This window comes from Carya illinoinensis, chromosome 4, assembly GCF_018687715.1.
Source record: "Carya illinoinensis cultivar Pawnee chromosome 4, C.illinoinensisPawnee_v1, whole genome shotgun sequence".
Classification (NCBI taxonomy): Eukaryota; Viridiplantae; Streptophyta; class Magnoliopsida; order Fagales; family Juglandaceae; genus Carya; species Carya illinoinensis.
The window spans coordinates 6,312,785-6,326,503 of record NC_056755.1 but is presented as its reverse complement, the minus strand read 5'-3'; the positions used below and the strand labels follow the sequence as shown (position 1 = coordinate 6,326,503).

General features: G+C 37.1%; 2 protein-coding genes and 1 long non-coding RNA gene across 3 annotated transcripts; 1 reads left to right on the top strand and 2 right to left on the bottom strand.

Moving 5' to 3' along the window:
- The first annotated feature begins 1,441 nt into the window (after positions 1-1,441).
- Positions 1,442-3,962, top strand: LOC122308407 (alpha-L-fucosidase 1-like). The gene is made up of 3 exons (XM_043121707.1): positions 1,442-2,180; positions 2,307-2,546; positions 3,024-3,962. Exons 1-3 carry the CDS (start codon positions 1,636-1,638, stop codon positions 3,715-3,717), a joined length of 1,479 nt encoding a protein of 492 aa, XP_042977641.1. The 5' UTR covers positions 1,442-1,635; the 3' UTR covers positions 3,718-3,962.
- A 1,824-nt stretch (positions 3,963-5,786) lies between these two features.
- Positions 5,787-7,528, bottom strand: LOC122308289. The gene is made up of 2 exons (XR_006241972.1): positions 7,410-7,528; positions 5,787-6,027 (listed from the first exon to the last, which is right to left on the bottom strand). It is a non-coding gene; the product is annotated as an uncharacterized LOC122308289 (long non-coding RNA).
- A 638-nt stretch (positions 7,529-8,166) lies between these two features.
- LOC122307937 (DEAD-box ATP-dependent RNA helicase 7-like) lies at positions 8,167-13,515 on the bottom strand. Its single transcript, XM_043121070.1, has 14 exons — positions 12,866-13,515; positions 12,136-12,270; positions 11,912-12,052; positions 11,692-11,803; positions 11,374-11,444; positions 11,052-11,206; positions 10,830-10,941; positions 10,238-10,339; positions 10,084-10,144; positions 9,831-9,999; positions 9,652-9,748; positions 9,451-9,545; positions 8,948-9,081; positions 8,167-8,691 (listed from the first exon to the last, which is right to left on the bottom strand). Exons 1-14 carry the CDS (start codon positions 13,316-13,318, stop codon positions 8,438-8,440), a joined length of 2,091 nt encoding a protein of 696 aa, XP_042977004.1. The 5' UTR covers positions 13,319-13,515; the 3' UTR covers positions 8,167-8,437.
- Positions 13,516-13,719: the final 204 nt, after the last annotated feature.

Below are 13,719 nucleotides of genomic sequence, written 5' to 3'. Positions count from 1 at the left end.
CTATTAAATATTTATAGCAAGTATGGCAGGAAATTTTGTGACTCTCCTAAAAATGTTCTTCCAATTTGTTGGGTCGATTGTTGCATTGTTTGTTTTAAATAATAAATTAAGGAAATTGCCTTAATGGTTCATGGGATTTGATAATTTTCCAAATTGGTCCTCGGAGTAAAAAGGATGTTTCAAAACCATCCATGAGTGGGGATACCTATATATATATTATCAAAATGGTCCATCCGTCCAAATTCACATAATTCAACCCTTTTTTTTTTTTTTTTATCTCTGGTCATGTAATTTCGTAATGATTGTGAAAATAATTGCATATCATTCCTCTACCCTATTCCCTTTTCTCATTACTTATTTTTTTAACTGTTTTCCAATAAGAAAATTTTACGAGAAGAAAAAATCTAGTTATAAGTATAATTATGTATTAATATGTGTATCAATCTAATGTGATTAATCAAAAAATAAATTTTATTAAAAATAATGCTAATTTAAATTTTAAGTATAAATAAATTAGAATTAGTACGTAAATTAGTACTCGATTTTATTTGTACATAGTAAAATTCTTATGAGAAATACTTTGTCCCGAATTCGAGTCTCAAAAAGTGTTCCAATTTATTTTTTATATTTTTATTTAATAATTAAGAAAATATTTTTTAATAATATTATGAATTTTTAAAAAATATATATTTTAAAAAAATAATTTACAATTCGGGCTACATGCCTCGGATGCAGCAGGACTCAAACTTTATTCTTGTACATGTTAGTGGAACTAGGCTAAAAGATAGACTACACTGTAGCAAACGAATTGGGGGCGTGTGGGTGTACGGATGTGCTGAAGAAGTAATCGGTGCGTGGCCAGACGCTCCACGGACTTGGGAAGATCACCCACAACTCTTAGCAGTCGTACAGTGACCTAATTTTGTCAAAAAGATGTGACACGGACAATAAACCATGTAGACAATTATAGGTGGAAAATCTCCAAAATTTGATGTGTATTGACAATAAACATGATTGACCTAAAATATTATCATAATACTTTAAACATCGTAGACAAGATATTAAAGTAGGTAAATATATCTTAGAGAAATGATATTTACAGTCGTAGTTGTGCAAACGACGTGCAGTCATTTTGAAAAAAATGAATTAATATGAGACTCACATGAAAAAAAATTAATTTTTTAATTGTGGACCTCACTCTTTTTCAAAATGATTACACAGCATTTACAATTCCACGACTGTATATAATATTGGTCTATATCCTAACACAACAACATAGTACATACACCCACTTCTGGTTCTATCTCTCGCTAGATCTCTTTCCTCCGCAGCTTTATGGTTCTCACATGTTAACTCAGATGTAAAAGCGAACCAACCCGTGACTCGTGAGTGACTGGCAACACATACCGCAATAAAAGAGGCCTATGCGCTCAAAATCCAGAAAACCACGCAAAGTTCCAGATAAAAGGTAACTATCCCATTTGGCTTTGCACCATTTAAAGAATCTTGGACCCTTTTCTGTTGGCTTGATCCACGGGATGTCAGCTTTAAGCTCCCCCCTCCCTCTCTCGCGTCTACATATTTAGAGAGAAAACAGGAGGACGAAGAAAAAACAACCACCACCAATCCATTATTATGCCTAAGATGCGTGGCTCTTTGTGCATAACAACACTTTTTTTACTATACTTTAAACTTGCTTTTTCAAGACTTGAACAAGTACCACCCCCACCACTGCCAATTCTTCCACTTCCATCATTTTCCCAGTTGAAATGGCAGCAAAGGGAGATCATAATGTTCCTGCACTTCGGAGTTAACACGTTCACAGACTCTGAATGGGGCACGGGGCACGAAAGCCCTGCTATTTTCAACCCTGTCGGACTCGACGCAAATCAATGGGTAAACACGGCCGTGGATGCAGGAATCTCTCTTGTAATCCTCACTGCAAAACACCATGACGGCTTTTGCCTTTGGCCTTCCAAGTACACTGATCATTCTGTCATCCGAAGTCCTTGGAAAAATGGGAATGGAGACGTCGTTCAGGAGCTTGTCGATGCGGCCAAAGCCCGTGGCATTGATGTGGGGCTCTACCTCTCGCCTTGGGATCGACATGATCCAAGATACGGGCATGATTTACCCTACAATGAATACTACTTGGCCCAACTCCAAGAGCTTCTCAAAAAGTAAAGTTTCTTAATTTTGTGCTAATCTTTGTTTGGATGAAATGAAAAACTAACAGAATTAGCAAGAACCTAGGTGCATTTGAATTCTATAATATATAAAGTCAATTTCCATTCAATGCATGCTAGGTATGGTAGTGTGAGAGAAATTTGGTTCGATGGAGCAAAGGGTGCTAACGCGACAAACATGACATATTACTTCTCGGATTGGTTCTCCATGGTTAAAGAGTTGCAGAGTTCCATTAACATATTCTCCGACGCCGGTCCGGACGTCAGGTGGGTCGGAGATGAGAAGGGGTCAGCCGGGAGTACGTGCTGGTCCACCGTTAATCGGACCTCGCTATCAATCGGGAATGCAAGCATTGTTGAGTAAGTGGCATTACCTAAGCAATCCGTGATCAATTTCTTTCCTTTCTTGTTTTGCACTCCATATTTGGCCGTAACGTGCACGTGAACTTGGCTTCGAACGACAAATCACCAGCAAATTTCTGAAAAAAGGGCATACAAATTCCATGAAAATTGTCCAATCTTGCCCACACCATTGGTTTAATAGAATTGTAGGTTCCACGTGACATGTTCTTATGTCTTTTGGACCACTATTCTTAAGTTTCAAGCTTGATTAGGCAATGAGAATGAGTGAATTCAACCCAACCAAGACAAAAGTTGTGCTTTTCAATCGTCTAAAGCACAGGAGGATATGCTGGCTATCGAATTCCCAATGAATCAATTGCTGTACCCCATTTTTTAGATTCATATGCGAAAAAGCAATTGTACTTTTTATGTTAATAATGATGCAAGGTCTCTGAGCAAATAGGCAATGAACTTTCCTTTTTAACAATATTGCAGCTATCTGAACACTGGTGATCCAAGAGGCACAGACTGGGTGCCACCGGAATGTGACGTTTCGATCCGCCCGGGATGGTTTTGGCACAAATCAGAATCACCAAAGAAGCTAAGCCAACTACTGAAGATTTACTACCACTCAGTGGGAAGAAACTGTCTTCTACTGCTAAACGTGCCTCCTAATTCAACTGGCCTTATATCCGAAAAGGATGTTCACAGATTAGGAGAATTTAGAAAAGCAATTGATATCATTTTTTCTACCAATTTGGCTGAGGATTGCCTGGTAAAAGCTAGTAGCCAAAGAGGTGGAAAAGAGGGAGGTTTTGGACCAGAAAATGTGCTGGATGATGACCATTTATGGACATATTGGGCACCTAGGGAGGATAATCATGGTGAAGGGGACCATTGGATTGAAGTTAGAGCAGGAGATAAAGGGCTGGTATTTAATGTGATCAGGATTCAAGAAGCAATAGGGCTTGGCCAGAGAATCAAAAAGCATGAAATTTATTTGGATGGCAAGATAGTGGCCAGAGGGACCACAGTAGGGTACAAGAGGCTTCACAGGCTTGAAGGGGGAGTTGTTCATGGGAGGAATGTGAGGATAAGGATTAGGAAATCAAAGGGAGTGCCTTTGATCTCTTCTATAGGTCTGCATTTTGATCCCTTTTGGCACCCAAATATGCAGGGCCCTGAATGAAAAAGGTGTACATAAAAGCACCCCAAAAAAGAATAATAAGGTACCCCCAGCCCTACTTTCTTCAAGGGCATCTTCTTTTTGGTGCCCATGCCCTATTGTTTCAGCAGTATTGTCTTATGTTTAAAAGGTAGCATAAAAGTTCTGAAATTCCCATGGCCTGATACCAGGTCTTATGACTGCCATACTTTGTGCTTGGGGGTTGTTAACTTGTTACTATATTATATTGATGTTTCCAGTTTATTTAATATGCAGAAATGGTGGGAGTTGCAGACGATCTTGTCACATTCATTAATCAGAACTTGAATAATTTAGTAAAAATAACAAAAGAAAAATGGATCAACTTTGATTTAGGAATGAAAAGTGAGTTCAAGCACTTTGATGTGTGTTACATTAATAATTATGACCTTAGATCAATTTTAAAATAAAAATAATTTTACAATCTGACAAATCGTATTAAATAATATCGATTTATAAAATTATTTTTTATAATTTTTTTGTAATTATAATATTTCTCTTAATAATTTCGTCAATTTTTGGTGGGTATTAGAACCCATCTGTTTTGAAAGTTGTGCAATTACACGTACGTCTTCTCTCCTTCAAAGCAAATTCCAAAAGTGAGTCCAAGATCGATCACATGGGATGTTGTGCAGAAATTACAGATACCAAATCTTCAACGACCCCCGTGACTAATGAGGGATCAGCGTAAGACCCATCGTAACTAGTGAACTATTAACATATTCATCTAATCTTGAAAATTCTGCCACTTCTTTTGGAAAATTTCACCTGTTTTATATTATAAATCACCAAGCATTCCCGCTCTACTTTGGAATATGATCATCAAAATCATACTGCTTTACTATTTTTTTTTTTTTAAGTTGTTGTTGTTATCTTGACTTTACTTTGCTTTGGAATATGACGTCAAACCTGAATGATTGAAAATTTGTAAAGCTTTATTTTCCTTCACTAATTTCTCCTCTACTTTTCCTAAGGTTTCGTTTAGAAGTTTTTAAACTAATCAAAAGAAAAGAAATTAAAATGAATGAAATGGAATGAATATAATAAATACATAAAAAAAAAAAATGAATCTATATTTTATTTAGGCTTTTTTTATAATTTTAGCAGTATAATATGGATTATTTTATTTTTCTTTTTTAATGGGTTAAAAAAAAGTAACGCAACTAATCATATTAATAGAATATATAAAAAATATATAAAAATGATTGTATATAAAATTATATATATATATATATTCATTACTATTATGTTCGTCTGGCTTTGTCTAAATAAGACTATTATAAAAACTGCCTTAAAAAGTTTTATTTTCTTTTAGTTAAATATAGTTTTGGAGTTTATAATCTCCGCATATTCTATTTCAAAAAAATTAAATCCATGGTTATAAAATTTGATTTTTTTTTATATAAGTTATAAATTTATCCAATTTTTTTCAAACTAAGTAAGGGAGACTTGCATACCAAAAACTGCATATATTTTTTCTTTTTTTCTTTTTTCCCACCTCGCAGTATTTATTTATATTCATTCGGTAAAGTTGGTTTCCAATATTAATGAGGGTAATCAAAGGTATAAATGACCTATGGTGCTATTTTAATTCTCGCTAATATCCGAAAAGGATGCTCATTACTGCCTATAGCTGTACATTGTCTCGATAAATGCATTCTATTAACCATCACAGCATCTGATGCACCCCATTTTTTTTAGGCCTGAACAACAGCCCGCCCAGCACATATATTGACCCGACCTGTTGTGGCCCGCAACCCAGTGCCTGCCATAATGGTCCGACCCGAACCATTCGTTCGGGTCGGGTTGAATTCACTTTTTTTTTTTTTTTACTAAGTATTTTCAGTGTTTTTTTTTAAGAGCCTTTCTTAATAAATATTAGTCCATCCATCTACTACATTACATCCCATAAGCAATCTATAACATAAACAATAAACAATAAACATGAATATAATGTCCATATATATATTATGATCCATAGCAAATATTCCAGCCCTTTTAAACAAATTCATGAACTAGAAATAAACATGAATATAATGTCCAACCTTTCTCACAAATTCATTCATTCATCCACTACATTACATCCCATAGGCCATCCATAACATAAACAATAAACATGAATAGAACGTCCATATATATATTATCAATAGAAAATATTACAGCCTTTTTAAACAAATTCATGAACTATAAATAAACAGTCCTCGAACAAGAATCTTTAACAACAAATATAGAATAGACCATAAGTCTTGAGTCACTCATCATCAACATAAATAAAGTTTGATTGGGGATCAAATTCTGAAAAAAAAAAAAAAAAAAAAAAAAAGAAACAAATATTATTAAATTATATATAAAAAAAACATTATGAAAACTTCAATAAATATGGAAGACCCACATTTCCTTCTTACATAAAACCAACAAAACAATACCCTTTTCATCTCTTAGAATTGCCCCAACACCAACAGAGTCAAGCTCCCGAAATAAGGACCACCGACTAAGCAAATAGGCTGAAAATCCTTAACATGAAAGGTCCTGGACTTCTTTGAAATAAGACAATGAATGTGAAATAAGAATCATCACAATGTTGCTTTTTACCTTCATAATGTCTTCCTTCAAAAGATCCCAACAAATTTGGGAAAAATCCATGAATACCCCTCTGTGCTTGGTGCCGTAATTCTATTTTGGGATTCACTACCACCCAGACATCACTCTTTTCAAAGGATCTTTCCACCCATTCATTCTCAGCCTCCTCAAGGGATGCAAAAGAATCATAGGGTTGCTGGCCACCCGGACAAACCCAAAGAGTGATCAGACCATCCCTAGCATGGGTTTTCAAGGGTGCTCCAGCCATCCCCAAAACTTTGTGCAGGTGGCAGCCAGCCCACGGGAGTTTTTCTTTTACTTTTGCAGGTTTAAAAAAGTACAATAGATAGTTTTTTTATAAAAAAAGGTTTGGTGCTTATTGGAGTTCCAATCAAGAAGACATCATGTATTGTCCCCAAATAAAAAGAATAGGAATGCCCATTCTTTGCACTAAACATTACCTGATTTTGCAATCCTCTGCTTTTCAATAATGATACATCATTACTCAAAAGTAGAGCACACAAGTAAATGATAATTTCTACACGGTAGTATTACATGAGAATACCAAAGAACAAAACCAAAACAAGCTCCAAAACACAGTCCCGATTCATAATAATCTACCAAAAATTCATAATCACAGACCCAAACAAAAACCAGCTCTAAATCACATCACCATTGGCTTCCAATACAAAACCAGAGCATCAAAACACCATGGACTTGGATTTTTTCACAAACAAGCTCCAAAACACAGCCCCAATTCATAATAATCTACCAAAAATTCATAATCACAGACCCAAACAAAAACCAACTCTAAATCACATCACCATTGGCTTCCAATACAAAACCAGAGCAGGACACCACCAAAATCACCCACAAAGTTCCTAGCAAACCACATCTTAAACCTAGAACTAGCAAAAAAACCAATTAGCCAAACTCGAAAATCAGTAAAAACCAGAATCATCATCTCAGCAAAATATCATCAGCAAAAATCCATAAGCAAAATAATATTGCAGACTTGTAGTCAATCGATCTATTAACAATTCTTGGAGACCCACGCCGTAAGCAAAATCCAAACACATCTATCATCAGGAACATACCTCTTTGGAGACCCACGCCGAAGCTGATCTTGGAGCTGCGGTCGAAGAGAGAGAGAGAGACCCACGCAAGCGTCTGTGAGAGAGAGAGAGAGAGAGAGAGAGAGAGAGAGAGAGAGAGAGAGAGAGAGAGAGAGAGAGAGCGAGAGAAAGAGAGATCACGTTGGTGAGAGAGAAGTCGAGAGAGAGAGAGGGAGGGGACTAAGGTTGAAGACGAAGGAGATGGAGTCAGGACTGAGGTGTGTGAGAGAGCACGGGTTGTTCTTCAGCTGCGGTTTCACCCGCATAACATTTCAAATGACCCGCTTCAATTATAACCCGACTTTTATCGGGTGGATTTGATCAGGTTAAGCGGATTATAAAAATATATGCACACCCCTAATTTTTTTAATTTGGAAAGATGAGTAGAGTAATTACTCCGACATCACAACGGTATGAAGCACGCACACGATACAGCATTCATAAATGTCAATGAATCCAGAACCATATATGGGCTTCTGCATACTTCTACAATTAACTTTTGACACCACCACCTAACTGCAAGGAACAGATCAAATCATCTCACTGGTTGTACATAATGTTCCATCTTCTCACAGAATTAATAATAATATCAAATCATGATCAAAACATATATCTTCGTATCTTTATCACGTTACCATATCTCGTAACCCAAACACCTTATGATTTATTTATTTATTTATCATTATCATTATTTTGTTTACCGCTTGCAACATCCTCTCTTGTTGAAATACATGAAGTATAAACTTAATGAGTGAGGACCTTTGTTTATTTTCTCGTGGGTCATTCAATAATAATAGGGATTCGAACAATATCTTACATTTGCCGAAAAAATGATAAGCCAATGGGGAGAGACGGAAAAAGCCCCAAAACCCCTGAAAAAAAAAAAGAAAAAATTCTATACTGAGCCAGTTTACACTAAACTCCCTGTACCGAATATTTTCTTTCGTTATCACACAACTCTGCCTCAACCAATGCTCACCGATGGCTACTTGATACTAACAGCTTAGACTTCACCATTTTTTGTTGTTGCTGCCATAACCCCTCCCACCAGAGCCATTGTTAAACCTATTATTTCCTCGGCCGGAAAAACCACCACCACCACCACCCCTGCCACCTCTTCCACCAGAAAACCTGCCCCCACTTCTATCACCAAAACCACCCCGACCACCACTACCAAATCTTCCCCCTCTTGACTGTTCTCTTTCTTGCAAGCTTGGCAATGCTTTCAACACTTCTAAGCTCACATTAGCTGCATTCTCCTGACCTGCAATCCAAAAATATATATATATATAAATAAATATGAGGTTGAACAAATGATCAATGAACTTAGATTCAAAAGTTTGGAAATATCCAGTATATGCAATCATCCAAGAAGCAATCCTTAAATCGATAATGATGTTGTACCAAATTTTCTTTACAAGTAAAAGAGTGTTAACGAAATTCAGGATGCAATTGAAATTAACCTATAGTACAGACAACGCCTGTTGATTACAAACTAATGACTATGAAGTTGAAAATACCAGCAAGAAACGTATCCAAGTCTTCAGCAGGAACATCAAACACTGCACCCTTTCCATCGGCTGTGAGAGCAAGACCCTTCACCGCCTCAACCTTCTCCTCAGGCAAGAATCTCCTCAGGACTCTATAAGCAAATCTGAGAGACAGTCATAGAAACTTGAATTCAGGCAGAAGTTAACCTATAACAGGGATATAAGACACCTAAAAATTAATTCTGGTGAAACCTTAATCAGTTTTTTGATAGGCACTACTCCAGTGGAACCAAATACTACAATCCGAAATTCCAGAGAAAATGTAAGCTTGTCCAAAACTATTCCAGACACCAAATCCATAGTTCATTTTGCTTTAGCACAATTTAGCCACTGACATACAATGTTGATGTCCATCACATTTACTCATTCTACTTGTGACACAAAGGATTATCATCATTATGAGTAGATTCCAATGTCTAACTTGTGCCGGAGGAAACTATTGAAAAAGAAGAAGTGAGAGTTCAAGTGCTCACGTTGGTGTATAGATTGGACTTCCAGCCTCAACAAGTACTGTGACGTAATTCTCCATTGAAGTGAGAAGTGATCTTTTCTTTATCTCTGTATAACCCTGCAAAAGCAGGTAAACAAATTTGCAAGAAGATGAACACAAAAACATATACATAAAAAATAGGAAATGAATAATTTGAGAGGGCAGAATGGGAGAAGAGACTCACAGCAGCCTTGGCAAGAGCTTTTGCAAGTAATTCAACAGCTGACAGACCAGAGGTGTTCAGCAACTCCTCAGCGGCAGATTTGAAAGAAGGAATTACACTGAAATTTCAAAGTATATTAACACCAATAGCAAACACTCAATAATTATCCACTAGATAATACCACAAAGGAGCAGGCATACTTGTCAGAGACTTGGGTTATCATCTCTGCAGCTTCTCCACCAGCAGCTTTGGCAATATCAGCTTGCTGAGGAGCAGATATGTGCTCAAACTTCACACCAGATTCTCTTTCTATCTTAGATATATTGGACTTTCTGGGATCATAGAGCATTACTGCAACTCCAGTATTACCTTAAAGGAAAATAAAAAATAAGACCTCTCAGTACAACATAACTCCAGGTGATTCAAAACAAAAGTTTCAAGGTCAACCATTACCAGCTCTTCCTGTGCGTCCAGATCGGTGGATATAGGCTTCAACATCACGAGGAGGTTCACACTGAAGCACAAGCACCAATTTCAGAATACCTAGATAATAAGCATTGTAGAGATTCTACATATACACCTATCTTGTACACATACACACACAAACCTGGATAATTAATTGCACATCATTGATGTCCAATCCCCGTGCCGCCACATTTGTGGCGACTAATGCCATGAACTTTCCAGACCTGAAGCCAGCAAGCGTGACCTGCGAATGCCAAACAGATCACATGTGAGATCTGAAAAAATGTCTCAAATAATATTAACAGTAAAAAAATCATTACACCCTTATTCCTACTTGGAATGATTTAGTGAAAATGATAATCCTCCTGCTTCCAAAGTTTTTTTGTTTTGATAGGTAAGAGAAAATATAGAAATCATTGGTCACCATGCTTCTTTTAATGCTAAATACCTGAAACATAGACGACTCTTAAGAGTTTTCAACGAAAGAGTAGACATTATGTAATTTTAAAAAGGCTAGACCCCTTGAGAGCCCGGAAAACCCATTATCTATGGCAACCATTGGACAGTCAAACAGATGAATAGCAGTTGAGCAAGGCAAGAAGAACCTTCATTTTTCTATAAAAACGAATAATAAGATTATTTTTTGTTGAAGAAGAGAGGAGGAGGAGGAGGAGGGAGAGGGAGGGGGGGGGGGGGGCAAAAGGTAGAACAGCATAAGTTCGTCACCAACTAACCTCACGTTGAGCCTGCTGTATATCCCCATGCAAAGCTCGTGCCCCAGGCAACAACCCAGCAAGTGAAGAAGCAGAATCCTTTGTTTCAGTAAAAATAATAGTCCGGCCTCCACTAAATCAGACATGATCCCACCAGAAAAAAGAATAAGAAACACAATTCCACCAGTCAAAGACTTGAAAGCATCATCTATAAATTATAATTGGACAAGAGAAAAGATGAACCTGCTATAACAGCGAATAATGTCTGGAATAAGCTGGGATCTTGCAGAGCTAGAGCAGGGAAGGACAATATGCCTAACATTTGTACTAGCTTTCATTTTCTCGTTGCCAACAAGGTCAGCAGTTTTCTTGCTTGGATTAAGAAACCTAGAAGCGATCTAAAAATAGAAAACAGAACTTTGAGTGGGATTAGATTATAAAATGGATACAAAATCTATAATTTGAGTATTTGACAGAACATCTATATATCATAAAAGAGGTGACCTCACAGATCAGAAAGGGGAATTCAGAAAGAGATTATAATTGGAATTAGTAACACACTAACCTGCTTAACCCAGCCAGGCAGGGTGGCACTGAAGAGAAGCGTTTGAACTTTACTTGTATCTTCTACCTTTCCTGTAAAGTCCAAAGGACATTGTTAAATCCATGTAACCACAACTGAAAATAAACAGCAGCGGGCACATTCAAGTAGTAACACTTGGAATAATTTCAGTCTCAAAGGTAGTGTTTCATTTTGAAATATTACCAGGTTATATAGATTTCTAGTTCAGTTAGGAAAATATGACATAAATAGTTGTAAGTGTCTTTAAAATAGAATCCAGTCATAAATGAAAAGCCCCAAGCAATTTATGCAACCACATACCTAGAATTAGTTCAACATCTTCAACAAAACCCATCCTCAGCATTTCATCAGCCTCATCAAGGACCCGGAACTTCAAAGAGCTAAAGTCAATATTCCCCCTCTCTATGTGATCCTACAAATAAATTCGCAGGGATCTATTAGGAATGTAAATACATAAGTACAAATTTCTGCATTTCACATTCCATAGATAAACACTAAATGAAATGATCATAAAGGTTACCTTAACTCGACCAGGTGTTCCAATGACTATATCAACCCCTCTCTTGAGTTTAACCTCTTGACTTTGGTATGGAGCTCCGCCATATAGACAGCATGAAACCAACCCCAACGTTCCCCCATAAACTTCAAAGTCAGCATGCACCTGGAAGTAATTCAAATGAGAATTAGACAACCGAGAGGTTACTTTCAGAAGCATAAATTCCTTGAATGCCCCTCATATATTACCTGTTTGGCCAGTTCTCTAGTAGGTAACAGTACCAAAACACTTGGTGCCCTCCCATAACCAGTTTTTCGCAAAGCTTTAGCCGGCCCATTCGTGAGTGACTCCAATATGGGCAACACAAAGGCAAGCGTTTTACCCTACATCACAAACAAAGCCCAGCTCAATATGCAAACAAGAAAAGTTGTAGTACCAGCTAAACGACATTCTTTTTGTTCCATCTTGCTAGTTCACTGGCTATTAACAAGTTAAAAGGCATTGATAACAACCGAAAAACTCAGATTCATTACACTAAGTTAGCATTGTAACCACTGCGATCTTAAACAACCAATCGACTCAAAAGAATAACCAGAGTTTATGCAAACTCGCCAAGCATCACTGCTACGTTTCATCCAATTCAAACAAAGTGAGCGCGATCCAAAATGCTCTCCAAAAATACATGATTCTAAACCATATTCGTTATATAAATCATTCAATAATTTAGTAGAATTGTTAAAACTACCATAACTAAGTTCAAGATTTCACTAGGAACAGGTTAGATTAACTCATAGGTACCAACGAAAAATTGTAAACTTGAAGATGAATTATCAAGTTTCTTTGCAATTAAAAGTTAAAAATAAATTAAAATAATGCAACATGGAGTTCGATCTGAGCCAACATAACTGATGGGAATGCCAACGTACAAAGATAGATGCAAAAATTCAAACAATAATAAAACTTGCGAAGAAAATATACCTGACCCGTGCGCGCGCGACCGACCAAATCCGAACCGTCTAGAATGGTATCGAAGGTCATTGCCTGAATCGGAAACAATGACTCGACTCCCTTCTCCTTCAACTTGGCCTTCAACGGCTCCGAAATCCGAAACCTGGACACCGCATTTGGACCCTCCTCATCCTCCTCCTCAACCTTCCCCTTTTTCAGCTTCTTATTTTTTTTATTCTTCTCCGAATCCTCGGCCTTCCAGTTCACAGGATCAAATAGCTCCGAGCTCGTCTCGCTCCCCTCTTCCGCCTCCTCGATCTCCAGAGCCTTTCGCTTCTTCTTCGTCTTCTTATTGGTAATCGGAGAATCGGCTTCTAGAGTTGCGTTTACTGTTTCCATACTCTTCATCTTCTTGTTCTTCTTCTCCTTCTTGTACTTTGGGGTATCGGAGAGAAGAGGATCAGCTAAGGCTAGTGAAGGCATGGCTTTCTAGTTTCGTAAAATAAAAAAGGGTACGTGTGTGCAGAGAGAGAGAGAGAGAGAGATAGAGAGCGAGTGGAGGTTCTTGATCTTCTCCTGCTGCACAAGGAGTTGCATAAAGCGGGAGAGGAAGAAGGGCAGTTAGGGTTTATGGCGTTATGGACCTATGGTTTAGCGGTGGATTTATTTAGGAGCGTTGGATGGTGAAACCTTACGGAATCTGGATTCTGTACGTTGGATTATAATTTTGATTGGTATTTCCATCTTAAAGTTGAAGAGAGATGATAAGACAACGACTCCTTTACAGCTTTTTAGAATAAATAAATAAATAAAATAATATTTTTTTAAAATCCAAATACATATAACATAAATAGTAAATAAAAGGTAGTTGAATAATAGCCGTT

Excerpts from the sequence above, each read along its gene's own strand:
- LOC122308407 (XM_043121707.1), top strand. The coding sequence starts at position 1,636 with ATGCCTAAGATGCGTGGCTCTTTGTGCATAACAACACTTTTTTTACTA. Across the intron at positions 2,181-2,306 it reads CTCCAAGAGCTTCTCAAAAA|GTATGGTAGTGTGAGAGAAA; the intron begins GTAAAGTTTCTT and ends AATGCATGCTAG. Across the intron at positions 2,547-3,023 it reads GGGAATGCAAGCATTGTTGA|CTATCTGAACACTGGTGATC; the intron begins GTAAGTGGCATT and ends ACAATATTGCAG.
- LOC122307937 (XM_043121070.1), bottom strand. The coding sequence starts at position 13,318 with ATGCCTTCACTAGCCTTAGCTGATCCTCTTCTCTCCGATACCCCAAAG. Across the intron at positions 10,942-11,051 it reads ATTATTCGCTGTTATAGCAG|TGGAGGCCGGACTATTATTT; the intron begins GTTCATCTTTTC and ends TGTCTGATTTAG. Across the intron at positions 10,340-10,829 it reads TACAGCAGGCTCAACGTGAG|GTCACGCTTGCTGGCTTCAG; the intron begins GTTAGTTGGTGA and ends TGGCATTCGCAG.